The sequence below is a fragment of the Lepisma saccharinum genome, chromosome 2 (assembly GCF_977018435.1).
Source record: "Lepisma saccharinum chromosome 2, izLepSacc3.1, whole genome shotgun sequence".
NCBI lineage: Eukaryota > Metazoa > Arthropoda > Insecta > Zygentoma > Lepismatidae > Lepisma > Lepisma saccharinum.
In genome coordinates, this window is record NC_139230.1 from 26,878,969 (window position 1) to 26,892,079 (window position 13,111).

Genomic DNA, 13,111 nt, shown 5'->3' on the forward strand with positions numbered 1-13,111 from the left:
TATGTTTTAGGAGAGGCACATTTTTTTCGGCGGGGAGGGGAGAAGTACCATGATAAACGTGCCAATAATAATAATAATGACATTATTATTATTATTATTATTATTATTATTATTATTATTATTATTATTATTATTAGTAGTAGTAGTAGTAGCAGCAGCAGCAGTAGTAGTAATAGTAGTAGTAGTATCAAATACGTTATTATCCTCGTAAATTTCGCAAAGAGAGAAGTAGGTGCTAAAGCATTGGTGGCCTCCCCGATGGCGCAGTGATAGCGTCGTCGCCTTGTAATCAAGGGGTCCCGGGATCAATACCTGGTGGAGGCACAGTGGTTCGGATCCCACATTAAACTGTAGGTCCAGTCCCAATTAGCCTTTCTGTGCATAAAGTGGACTTAAAACACTAATTCAATCAAATCAAACGATTGGAAATATTTTTTTAACACGTTCAGTTTCACATTAGCTAATAATTGAAAACAAGCACACAAACTGTATTTTCTAAAAACAGAAAATGCATGACGAATATAATTATTTTTGTACATATGACATGTATAACTTTCATGTTATACACTTACTAAACATCAAGCGACGTAAAAAATAAGAAAATACATGTGCAATATGTTAACACTTAATTGTGTACGTATTCAAAGTTTATTTAATACATACATGTATAACATATTATTAAAATGCATTACATAATCAATTTATTCGCCTCATCAGACCAACAGTAAAAATGATATAAATCTCTCAAATGTGCGCGCTCCTTTTCATCCAAGCAATTGTTTATGCAGTAACAGTCTGAAGTACATAGGTGTTCTTACTTCTCTCTTTGACAATTTACAATGCATTACAGAAAAGAATGATATTGCTCGCTTTGCTCGCAAGAAAATTTTTAGATCCAAATTATTGCAAACTGAAAACAATGTTAATTTAATACGGCGCCACATTCTCTATTCCATAACTTTTATATTTATAATGTTCGCCACCCCCCCTTACCTACGGCTCTGAACTTTTACGAATTTACGAAAATAATTTTACGAAACGTACTTTTATTTGCATAAAACTTTAAATCGAGGATGGTAATTGCCTCTCTGTGCCCTCCCCCCCCCCCTGCAGGTGCCCTTGACTGTCTGGAAGAAAAAATAAATAAATACATGAAAACTAATTCCATCTTGAGTATCATTTTGTCCTGCTACTCTTAGATTCTGCTAGCCTTGCTTTTTTTTACTTCAATGTTTGCCCTCTTGCACCTCATAGAATTGATTTTTGGCCAAGGTTGGGGGTAATGCCCCTGCCCCCTATTTTTACGCCACAGATGCTGCTGTGTCATGACAAAACGCGAAGTGCACGGCAACTTCATCTTTGTTAAAATCCCCTTCTACTGCACTATCGCCATCAACGAACTGTAACATTTCTTCGCGAACTTTGGTCTCCTCGTCAAAGTTTGAAATGGTATTTTACTAAACATGTTACGTGGAACATACAGAACGTACTAACAGGTAAACTACCCGTCACGATACAACACGCGTTAAATACTTTCCCGAGCACAAGCTGATGATATCTTGAAAGCACCTGAAATGTTTGTTCCAGTGCAACTTGGATAAAAGAGGAACAAGTACGGTAGACAATAAAACCGTTTAACAACAAGGTAAAAAAGAAAAACCTCTCTGAGCTGTAGGCAAATATAGAAAAACACAAACAGGCCACTTAAAACAAAATAAGAAACAATTCTTAACAACAATACTGACGAAAGAAAAAACAGCGGCCTCAGCTCTTTCTAGAGATTGTCGACAGTACAGGAAAAGATATGCGGCTTCTTTCAATGCTTGGCTGTTGCATACATATAGCATACAGAGTGCCATTTCTGGAAGACTCCTAGGTTTAAAACGAACAAAGCAAAGGTGTGTGCATTATGTCCTCTACATGCTGTGAAAGTTTATTGCCCTGTATACACCCCATCCCAACTCCCATATATAATCCCCATAAAAAAAAATTGGGATCCACCTATGGAAAAGGGTAACAAATTGCCTTCTAGAAAACTTCCTGCAATTATTGGTTGCACTCAGTAACTTATCTACAGACTCCTAACACCCCCTAAATTTCCTCAACACCCCCTAAAATTTCTCAACTTGTGGTCATTTTGGCTCAAAATTTACGCGTATACCCATAAATTTGATCGGACACCTCCCCTAGCACTAGTTCACCAGGGATAGAAAACTTTGAGATCACCCACCCTGGGAATTGGACCTAGACCTCCTACATGGTAGTCAGATGCTCTTCTGACTTGAACAATATGTCTCTGTTTCTCCATATATGTGTGTGTAAATCTATATTTTGTTCTCATATATTCCATTTTTTATTTCAGAGTTTTGAAGAAGCATCGGAAAGATGAAAGACAAAACAAATAAAGTTATTTTCACCATAAATGGACAACCATATGAAGGTAATTATTGAACAAATGATAGAAACAATTAATGCTGATTAAAATTAGAAAAATGTGTTTAGTTTGGTTGATGCAAGGAATAACTGAATTCATTCTGATAGGATGAACTAGCTTACTTATTCCCGTTCCAGATGAGAGAGATTTTTTTTCTTAAATTTTACTAAAGATATAATTCTGCTGAATCATGATATTCTTAAATACGGAGAAACTAGTACTAACTTTATCCGCGAAACTGTTTTCTCTTTTTCGTTCTATTAATTTCAGCAGCCGCTGCCACCATCCTCATTGGAACTTTCCAAGCAACAGCACAGCAAGTTCCAATGAGGATGGTGGCAGTGGCCACTGAAATTAATAGAACGAAGAAAGAAAAACAGTTTCGCGGATAAAGTGAGTACTAGTTTCTCCATATTTGTATACTACCACGTTTCTCTTTTCCTAATACTACGTCACCTAGAATTGGTTGCGCAAGTAACATATTACAAATTACAAACTATAATTTTATCACAGAAAATTGAAATATGACACCCCATGTGAGTCATATACAATGAAAGAAATTACTTTATTTCCATCATTTTGGGTTGTGAAAATAATTTCTAAGTCTTTCTGTTTAAATTATGTTTTCCACGATTGTGTAATTGCATTTTTATTTCCACATGTTTGCATTTTTTTTCAGTTTCTGATAATATCCCCAGTGATACATCACTTAATACATACATAAGAGACCATGCCAACTTAAAAGGAACGAAGTCAATGTGTCATGAGGGAGGATGTGGAGCATGCATTGTTGCTGTGACTTCTGTTCATCCAGTCACTAAAAAGGAAAACACGTATGCAGTGAATTCGGTATGTAAAAATGTTTTAATTATCTTTAAATCGCATGCATATGAAAAATAGTACATAGAATAATGCAGGGGTTTATCCAGAATTCCATTTGGGGGTTGTAAGTCCAAATTTGGAGGGTGTAGGGGTAAATTTCAACTCAAGAGACCATATACTTGGCCTTTGTGAAAAAAAAATAGGGGGTATGTTGATAGGCTTGCCAACACTTCCGGAATAGCCGGGAGTCTCCCAGAATCGAACTCTGTATGCCTTTACTGAACAAAGAAATTTGTTATTGCAAACCGAACAATTAAACCTCACAATGTTATTATGAAGATAGTGTAAAATAAGCCATTGTTTAAGTAAATGGAAGGGTGGAGAAATAGGAAGTTCAAACACATTGTTGCGTCAAAGCATCCACACAAAAGCAAAAACAAAAGCATTGTGCATCAAAGTCTTGAGACTTCTATATTTCCCTCCATCAAATTTTTCTTCATTATGTATAGAGATTTAGTTTATAGAATGCTACAGTGGGATTTGGAGCATTTGAAATGTTAATTTTTTAATTTACTTTTTGGAGTCTGTATCAGTATACTGAGAGAGAGAAAGAGAGAAAGAAATTGCTGAGAAAATGTAATCTGATTCACTGGGCTTCAATTGAATCCTGCCTGTCTGGCATACTGGATTGTAGATTGACACTAACAAAGAGATCATATTTGACATGCCATTAACAAAACAATAAAGAACTGCTCCCCCCACAAACTCTGTGTGTGTGTGTGGTGTTGGGGGGGGGGGGGGGGTTAGGGTAAATATTCTTCTGCTGTCCTGCACCATGACCATTACTCTAAGGTGTCATGCTTTTGGCTTGGGCTACATGATGCGCTGGTTCGAGTTTCTTATGGAAAACATAAGAACTTTTCTCCTGAGATTTCAACTAGTGTATGAGACTGGTGAACACCCACAATCATGAGAAAATTGGGATGCTATGAATGAATAGCATAACCCAGTCATGGAAAACCTACGATGACAACTGGGGGTCCATCATGCTGACCACATGTCTCCCCGTAACTGATTGGATGATCTCCCACCTTAACTGAGGCATATAGGAATGAGGCCGGCAGTTGGTAGGTGTGCCTTGACCCTCGAGAGCTGTTGAGCCATGGGTTATTGTTATTATATACTTCTGCTGAAGTTATAGTTTTACTAATACTCTTGTCAGCCATCCAAGTACTTAAAATTTATTGTTTTTCTTCCGCCAGTGTTTACTGCCAGTGTTGAGTTGTGATGGCTGCCACATAACAACAGTAGAGGGCATTGGAGATAAGCAGAATGGTTATCATCCAGTTCAAGCAAGGTTGGCTCGATTTAATGGAACCCAATGTGGTTACTGCAGTCCAGGAATGGTCATGAACATGTACAGGTATGCATATAATTATTAGGACTCAACTTGCTACTGATGTTTTGATATCACTAATATTCTAATCAAATCAATATTGGAGCTTAGTACAGGTTTGATTTTTTTTTTTCAGTTGAGACTGATGCTTCTCATATGATATTCTGTGGGTCATGAAAAATACAATTTAAAATTACCAAAAAGCTTAATTATTCCTAATCCTTCATTAATTTATTTTTTTATATTTCCTCTGTTAGTGATCATGTAATTTTTATGCAAAATAACAGTTATAACAACCAAATATCTACATAAAGAACTAACATTTCTTAGCCAGACTTAACACTTACTACATGGTGAAAAATATTCATCAACCTAATCAGTGGTGAAACCGCAGGGGGGGGGGGGTGCATTGCCACCCTAACCTTCGATGGAAGTCAATTCTAGGGGGCAAAGGGGCAAACATGTTCGACCAAGGGCACCTGCAGGGGGGCACAGAGGAGCAATTGGCCCCCTCGATTTCAAATTTTATGCAAATGAAAATACATTTCGTAAGATTTTCTTGCAAGCTTTGCTTGCAATGCCTACCTTTCTTAGTCTCATCAAGTTCAGAACTGTACGTATCTAGGAGGCAGCGGGAGTCACCAATGGACGCCGAACGATCTAAATGAAAAAAGTTGTAAAAGAATGAATGCTATGGCACAGTGAAATTATTTGCACCCTATTAAATCAATATTGTCTTCATTTGCAAAAACTGGATCTAAAAAGTTTTTTGCTCGCTTCGTTTGCAACTTCATTGTTTTCTCTAATGTATTTAAATAATATGTGTTGGATGTATATGTATTGAATAATCTTTGAATACATACTCCACACAAAAATTTGTGGTTGCACCTCGGAACATAATGTAAGAAAGCATAATTTTTAAAACAATAAAACAAGCCTAGATATCTTAGGGAGATTTCACACTAAAACAACAAGCCACATGTGTTGCATGTCACTTGAGGATTTCACAAATCAAATGCATTTTTTCAAAACAATGTAATGTGGTGTCTGTACATATTTACTGTACTCTGATTCAGTGAACATTAACCACTTAATCTATATTAATATGCAATATTGTCTGAGTTTACTTAGACTAATACATTTTCATTAGTAATTTCACATCACTTTCCTGACACTCTTGGCTAATCATTACTTAGGCTAATAAAGGAAGGGGTACATTTTAGATTTTCTTTGTCACACTATGAGTCTACTAATATTTCTCAGGAATAGTTTAACATGGTAAATTTGCAATGCAATATTTATATCTCAATAAATATTTAAATTTAATCTTGTATTGCAAATATCTTTATTGGAATTGGGAAGAATTTCTGCCCTAAATTTTTTTTTCAGGAAATATTTTCTCACAATGATTAAGGAGAGTTTAAAATCGACAAAACATAAAGAGGGTGGGGTGAAAATTAAGGCATTTCAGTTATTAGTGCTTTCTAATATAGTACAACCACAAAAATTGAAGAAAGGAATATAAAAATAAATCTGCAGCTACATAGCTACATTTGGCCTCCCCGATGGCACAGTGGTAGTAGCGTTGTTGTCTTGTAATCAAGGGATCCCAGGTTCGATACCAGGTGGAAGCACATAGTGGTTTGGATTCCACTGTAATAGACTGTAGGTTCAGTTCCGATTAGCCTTACTGTGCATAAAGTGGACTTAAAACACCAACTCAAAAAAAAAAAAAGTTACATTTCTGTTCAATTTGTCTACTAATAGTGGTATTGGGGTTGAAGATCAACTTCATAGGTTTCCACACAATGTTTTTAGATTTAGAATTAGATTGGGCTCTTAATAACCAGCACCAGATGGCACTATGGTATTGGTCAAAGTTTGTTTCAAGTTTATGCTCAGAGAAGCTAATTGGGACTACGCCACAATTGAAAGCAAGATCACTGTACAATGTGCCTCCACACAGTGCCATCACCAGATTGTTGGTCATTGTTATTACAGACAACTGCATAGCTTTGATAAATGTTAGTTTTATGTTATTGTAATTGTTAACGGAATGCTTTCTATTTTCTTTTATCATAGCCTTTTGCAAAGTAATCCAAAAATAACAATGGCAGAAGTGGAAAATTCTTTTGGAGGTAACATTTGCCGATGTACAGGGTATCGTCCAATTTTGGATGCATTCAAGTCCTTGTGTGAAGATGGTAGTCCAAAATTGAAAGAAGCATGCAAAGATATTGAGGTTAGTTATACTTGTAGAAATTAATACCTAATGTGAAATTATTGCATTAGAAAAGTATTTTATTTGTTTGAAGAATACAGCACGTATGTCTTGACCATCATGTGCCACTCATAAAACCAGCTTCATAATAATGAATACAAAAAACAAAATAATAAAAAATATGGAATTCAATTGCACACTGTAACTCATGGTGAAGACTTCAAGGAAAGAGGAACAAGTCTTGAGCCAAGCAATTAATACACACTAATATATGTCTGTATTTAGATGGTGACAACATGGAGAAATGATGTAGGTATGTAGGAAACTTTTGTATATGTTGACCCCTCTCTTTATTTTTTATGAATCAAACTGAAATTGATTTCCATATAGATCTCATACATCCCCTTTGATCCATGACTACTAGCTAATAGGTTGTGTAAAGGAAATACAAAATATTATTTTACTTCATTACAGGATATCTGCAACATTAAAGTTTGCTCAACAACTGGGAAACGTTGTATTGGAACTTGCAGTAACCAGGCATCAAGTTGTAAATCTGATAAAAATTCCATTCATATCTCCAATAAAGAATCGGAATGGTTCAAAGTTAAAACTGTAGATGAAATTTTTGAAATCTTTGATACACACAAAGACCCAAATATTGTCTACAGATTTGTAGCAGGAAACACTGCTCAAGGTAAGATATCACGAACACTAGTGAGAAATATGTAGTAAAAATATATATTTTTATAAATTTATAGATGTTACTTTAAATAAACTATCCTAAAAATTAAGTTCTTTTATAATTATTTTAACATCAGTAATGGTAAATGATAGTTTTGCAAAACATCAGAATCAAATTTATGTGAAGCAGACAATGAGGTAAATGAGGTTATCAACATTAATATTCAGCAGGGTTTCAATATAAAATACTATTCTTGCTATACTTACTCTGTAAATTCTCCCCCTATTTCTAGGCGTGTATAGAATAACAAAGAAGCCACAGTTGTATATTGACATTCATGATGTTGAAGAACTGAGAAAATATGACACTGACAACAAACTTGTTCTTGGCGCCAATTTAAGTTTGACTGAAGCAATGGCCATTTTCGATACTGTGGCAACAAAGAATAGCAATTTCTCTTATGCCAAAACCATGGAAGCACACATAAATAAAATAGCTAATGTTCCAGTAAGAAATGTGAGTATTCTGTGTAATTCTTCCTACATCGTAGGAGTATTGTATACATTTTAGTTGTATTGTTTAGGAGAGGGGATGTTGAGGAAATGGGGGGGGGGGGGGTTGGAGGTGTGTGATTATATCACCCAGTCACACAATGAATTAAACTTGAGATAAAATGTGCCTGAATGAACCTAAAGAAAAACATTTTGGAAGCTTTGTTTTTCCTGTCATAATTACACACGCAAACTAAAGTTTAATATCCCTGTTATAAATGCTCATTGTCACTAGCGTAAACTCATTTTAAAAATTGTTCAAAGACAAAAAATTGTAATTGGGGATCATTTTAAGGGGAGTTTCATTTACCACTTTGTTTTTCATGGAGTTCTTTACTATTTTCATTTGAAAAATTTTGATTTTCTCACAGTTTTGTTTGGTGCTGATTTTCTCATATTTCATTAGGGGCTGTAACCCCATCTGCTCCTACCCCCTGTCTATGAGAGTACTCATTGTTTACTTTTGTGTAACTGATGCTCTGTCCTAAATTGTATGTAGCCCTCTCATATTCCTACTTTACCTACTTTGCATAACACATGTGTATTGCAAAAGGCATGGCCTACATGTAACAACAGCAAAATATGAAGAATTTAAGAAGTTGTTCAATTAAATAACAATGTTGTTAAATACGTTTACCAACAGCATTGTCGTTGAGTAGATATTGGAGATGAACATTTTTTCTGCAGCCAAAAGAAGTTAAGAGGGAGGCCATTTTTGCTACCCTGAAGAGGTTGCAAGAGGAGAGGGTGCCAATGCAAGGAAGAGCAGGGGGTAGCCTTTGGGACAAAGAATGCTATGGGGTTTTTTGTATGCTTGTTAAGGGACCCTGTTACCAGTCAGGTCTGGTGGAACAGGCCAATGTTGCCACATAGGATTGGCAGAAAACAGGTAAATCATGCCTAAAATGGGGATACTATTTCTCTGAAGCAACTATATTTATGAAGTTATTATAACCTGTCTTGCTGTGTGGTATGGTTCCAAACAAGGATCCTTGATTCTATTATCATGTATAAGTGTCCATTCACATAAGGGGAGAAACAAACTAAATGCAATATTATGTATTAACACTTAATGCAAGCAGTAATTGAATGCCCCCTTTGTTTTTCTTGAAAGATTCCATCATTGAGTGGTCATCATAGCATGCGGGGAAGTCAGGTGTCCTAGATTTGAATCCTGATTTTGGTTGTTGTCATGTTGGTGTTTCTTGCTTCTGTTAATTCATCAATTCCCCATACATCCTCATCATCGTGATTAACCTAGAAATGAGACTAAAAGAACCAAAATATAATTTATGTTTACTTGCACACACAGGTGTCGGAAATTCATTTATCTGCAAAGCCAAGGCTGGATTTAACAACAACTGAGACTATGGTTAGGTAATAAATGACAATTTGTGCGATTCATGATTCGGACAAATCTTGCTCCAAAATACTAAGTTGGCAACAGTAGTAAGTACAGCTGGATTCCCATCCATTCCAGTTGAGCATTCTGCCATGGGGTTGGAGAAAGTGCATGCTGTCACCAAGCTGATGGTCACTGGTAGAGCAGAATTCTGCACAAATACAAACGTCAAACTGACCTGAGAACTGTGTGGTTCTTCTTCTTCCCCTTTCTGCCTCAAGTGCAAAGAAACAGATTCGAAATATTGACAACAGGGCTCGACCACTATTTGTTGGATTTTCACGCTGTCTGTCTCATGAGTGGTAGTTCTTTCTAGGAGTGTTTGTTTATTAATCATTGAGGGGATTGTTAAAAAAGAATGAAATGAACAAAAATCTAGATCGAAGGCATGGTGTTGGGGGGTGAAGTTGATAATGCCTAACAGGCATAATTGTCGTACTGAACACTTTTGAAACACTTGTATATGGTCATAACATAAGCACTTGCTTCTTTTGCAGACTGGTACACTGGGTGGGAACTTGATGATGAAGCATGAAGTCGAGGAATTTCCATCTGATATTTTCCTGATATTTGAAACTGTTGGTGCAACACTGGTTATTGGTGAGTTATGAGGATTTTGTAACACACAATTCTACTTAATTACAAACTAATTCCTAGGGTGTAAGATGTGACCTTCTGCTAAGCACTCAAATCAATCTCTCTTCCACATAGTACACCCTGCAACTGCATTGTTGTAGGCCAATGAGGCTCTGGATGGTTTTTTTAGTTATTGGATGTCTTTTAGCTTGTTTTTAACCCTCAGCTGGCATACGTGTGAGCACGTGCTCGCCCTGGGATATAATCGTAAGTTTTTCAGGCCCAGATAATGTTATTACTTTCTGGTATTGTGTAGCTGTAATTTGGAATTTCAGATTTTACCAGTTATACGTTGCGTCATTGTTCTCGGTCTGCGCAGACACGTCATTTTGATGACAGTCAGTGTTTTGTAAATGCCACGCTCTCACATATACCAACTGCGTAACCATTTTCTGCAAACATATTTTATTTCTGTGCTCACTGAATTCGTGTTGTCATTGTTTTCTGCTTTTATTATTCAGTAATTATTTTATTTGACTCCATTCACTTATTAAAGCTACTACATCTGGCTAAATGAACTTTGAAATCTGATATTTGTCACAAATGAAGAACAGCAGTTCTGAGCATGGCTTGCTAAATCAAATGATGAGAAAAGAGAAAACCTGGGTAGAATGTTTGATCCTTAGGGCCCAGAAGATAGTTTGCTGATGAGTCATTGAAAAGTGATAATGATAGCAACATGGATCAATCTCCTTATGAAGATGAACTTATTTTACTTGTTCTTTTCCCTCACTATATTGGTTGGGTTGAAACTACAAAGTAGAATGTATACATCTCTTGTCAACAAGTAATATGTATATTATTGAATTTATTACTAGTGTTTTGCAAATTAGTAAATATCAAAATTATATTCTTAATATAATTATAAACATTGTTATGTTTTTCTTGATAATTTGTCTCTGGTAATAGGTAATCAGTAATGTCGCAATACCAAAATATAATTTGATTATATAAAATAATAAAATAAATTTTAACTTATAAGTGATACATATTAGGCAATACATATTTATAAACTATTTTTAACATGATTAATGTAAAAAGATATTCGAAAAATGACAATAAACAATAAGATTCATGTGTGAGCATGACACTCACTGTATACCAACTACGTTACTTTGGAATATGTATATCAGTGAAGGGTTAATAAGGACAAGAGCTTTCATCTTGATTTATATTATATTATATTGATTTTAGTTTTTCAACATGTTTTAGTTAGTTGAATCTGCTGTCTTTTTAGAGTGCTGATGCCCCCATTAAAATTTTTAATCAATAAAAAAATAATTCCTGTATTCTATGATTCTATGATCTTGATTAAAGCCTTGTGACACACCCAGAATATGGTCTTTAAATGTGAGTACGTATGAAAGTTATATTACAAGATGTTTATAATTTGATGAATGTGCTACGTATTGTTCTGAGTTTCAGATTAGTGGAACATAGTCTTCATATTAACTTTTTAACTTTGTGTTCACTCTAGGTAACATGTAGAAATTCCATTGTGCTGTAATTGATCTACATGGTTGTTCTATAACAATGTATATAATGAGAAGAACACTTAACTGCAACAGAATACACTAACAATTACATGCAACAGAGCTGTTACCAGCACTCAGATAGGAATTGAACCACATAAAATATATTTTTCCTTGAATCTTATATTTTTGGTTCTCAGTGCCATGGTTCTGAGGATTAAATAGCTTATTCTGGGGAAAAATGTGGGTGGATGGAGTACAAAGTAGATTTAGACTAAGAAACTCATCAAGGCGTCAATATTTCTTTCTTTCTCTTTGTCACTCACTCTTCCTCCTATCTATCTATCTATATCTCTCTCTGTTTGTGCATGTGTGTATCATTCCATATTTTTCTCTCTCAGTTTTAATGTCCAAGTTTGTAGAAATGCTTTGTAGTGCTGAAATGTTTAGTGAGTTAAGTAATAAATTCTGATTGTTGCCAATTACTGAAAATATAATTAGTTTTAAATTTTTTTCTATTATTGAAGAAGAAAATTATAACTTATATTTTTCCTTTCTTTACAGCTGAAAAAAAAGATGGTAAAATTGTGAAACAAACAGTAGGTCTTGAACATTTTCTTAAACATGATATGACAAGGAAAATTATACACAGTATTCAGTTCCCTGCTTTAGGTAAAGGATATTACCTCAAAACATACAAGGTATGCATGTCATTCTTAATAATGCTACCTGATAAAGATTCTTGAAACCTAATATGCTTTACAATTTTAATGTTTTACTGTAATTTTGAATGTGTAGTTATTTGGAAGGACTGCTAAGTTTATGATAGAAAGGTATTTTTTTTTTTTTAATAATCTATCTAAAAGTTTTGATTCAAATCCACATTTAAGTTATTCAAATTCCATCTTGGTCTCCCTGATGGTGTCGTCACCTTGTAATCAAGGGGTCCTATGGTTCAATATCCAATGAAGGCGCATAGTGGTTTGGATCCCACTTTAAACTGTAGGTCCAGTCCTGATTAGCCTTACTGTGCATAAGTGGACTTAAAGCCAAACTGAAACAAACAAATCAAATTCCAATCTCAATTAGCCTAATTGTGCCTAAAAAATACAAATGTTTTATTATGATTATTGTAATATTTTGGTAGTTTATACCTACATGTATACTTGCTAGGTAAGCACTCTGAATTTAAAAATGTGAGCAGAGGTGCTGTTCTGATTATCAATCCCAACATTGTGGACATGTCAGGTTATTTAAGTGGATTCACCAATTAACACAATGCATGAATGTCTACATATTTTGAATCAACATCCATTCAAGTTATGGTCTGATGTGTCATTAGCATGGGACAAAACAGTTGGATTAATATGTTTTTGTCTGAGTCTTCTTCAGACAAACACCCTCCTATCTGAGAATATTTTGAAGATTTGTGCAACTAATGCATGCTGGAAGACTATTTCAAGCAAGAAATGTACCTTGAGGGGTACATTAT

The 13,111-nt window shown here is 35.0% G+C and overlaps 1 protein-coding gene across 1 annotated transcript in view; it reads left to right on the top strand.

Annotated features, from left to right (window-relative positions):
- The window catches only part of LOC145983966 (uncharacterized), a 97,638-nt gene that overhangs the window by 16,501 nt on the left and 68,026 nt on the right, over nt 1–13,111 (top strand). Inside the window, exons 2-9 of the mRNA XM_083117190.1 lie at nt 2,363–2,440; nt 3,114–3,283; nt 4,519–4,679; nt 6,735–6,894; nt 7,348–7,570; nt 7,851–8,074; nt 10,009–10,111; nt 12,184–12,320. Coding sequence (XP_082973316.1) covers nt 2,386–2,440; nt 3,114–3,283; nt 4,519–4,679; nt 6,735–6,894; nt 7,348–7,570; nt 7,851–8,074; nt 10,009–10,111; nt 12,184–12,320 — 1,233 coding nt within the window. The 5' untranslated portion in view covers nt 2,363–2,385. The remainder of the gene's footprint in view (nt 1–2,362; nt 2,441–3,113; nt 3,284–4,518; nt 4,680–6,734; nt 6,895–7,347; nt 7,571–7,850; nt 8,075–10,008; nt 10,112–12,183; nt 12,321–13,111) is intronic.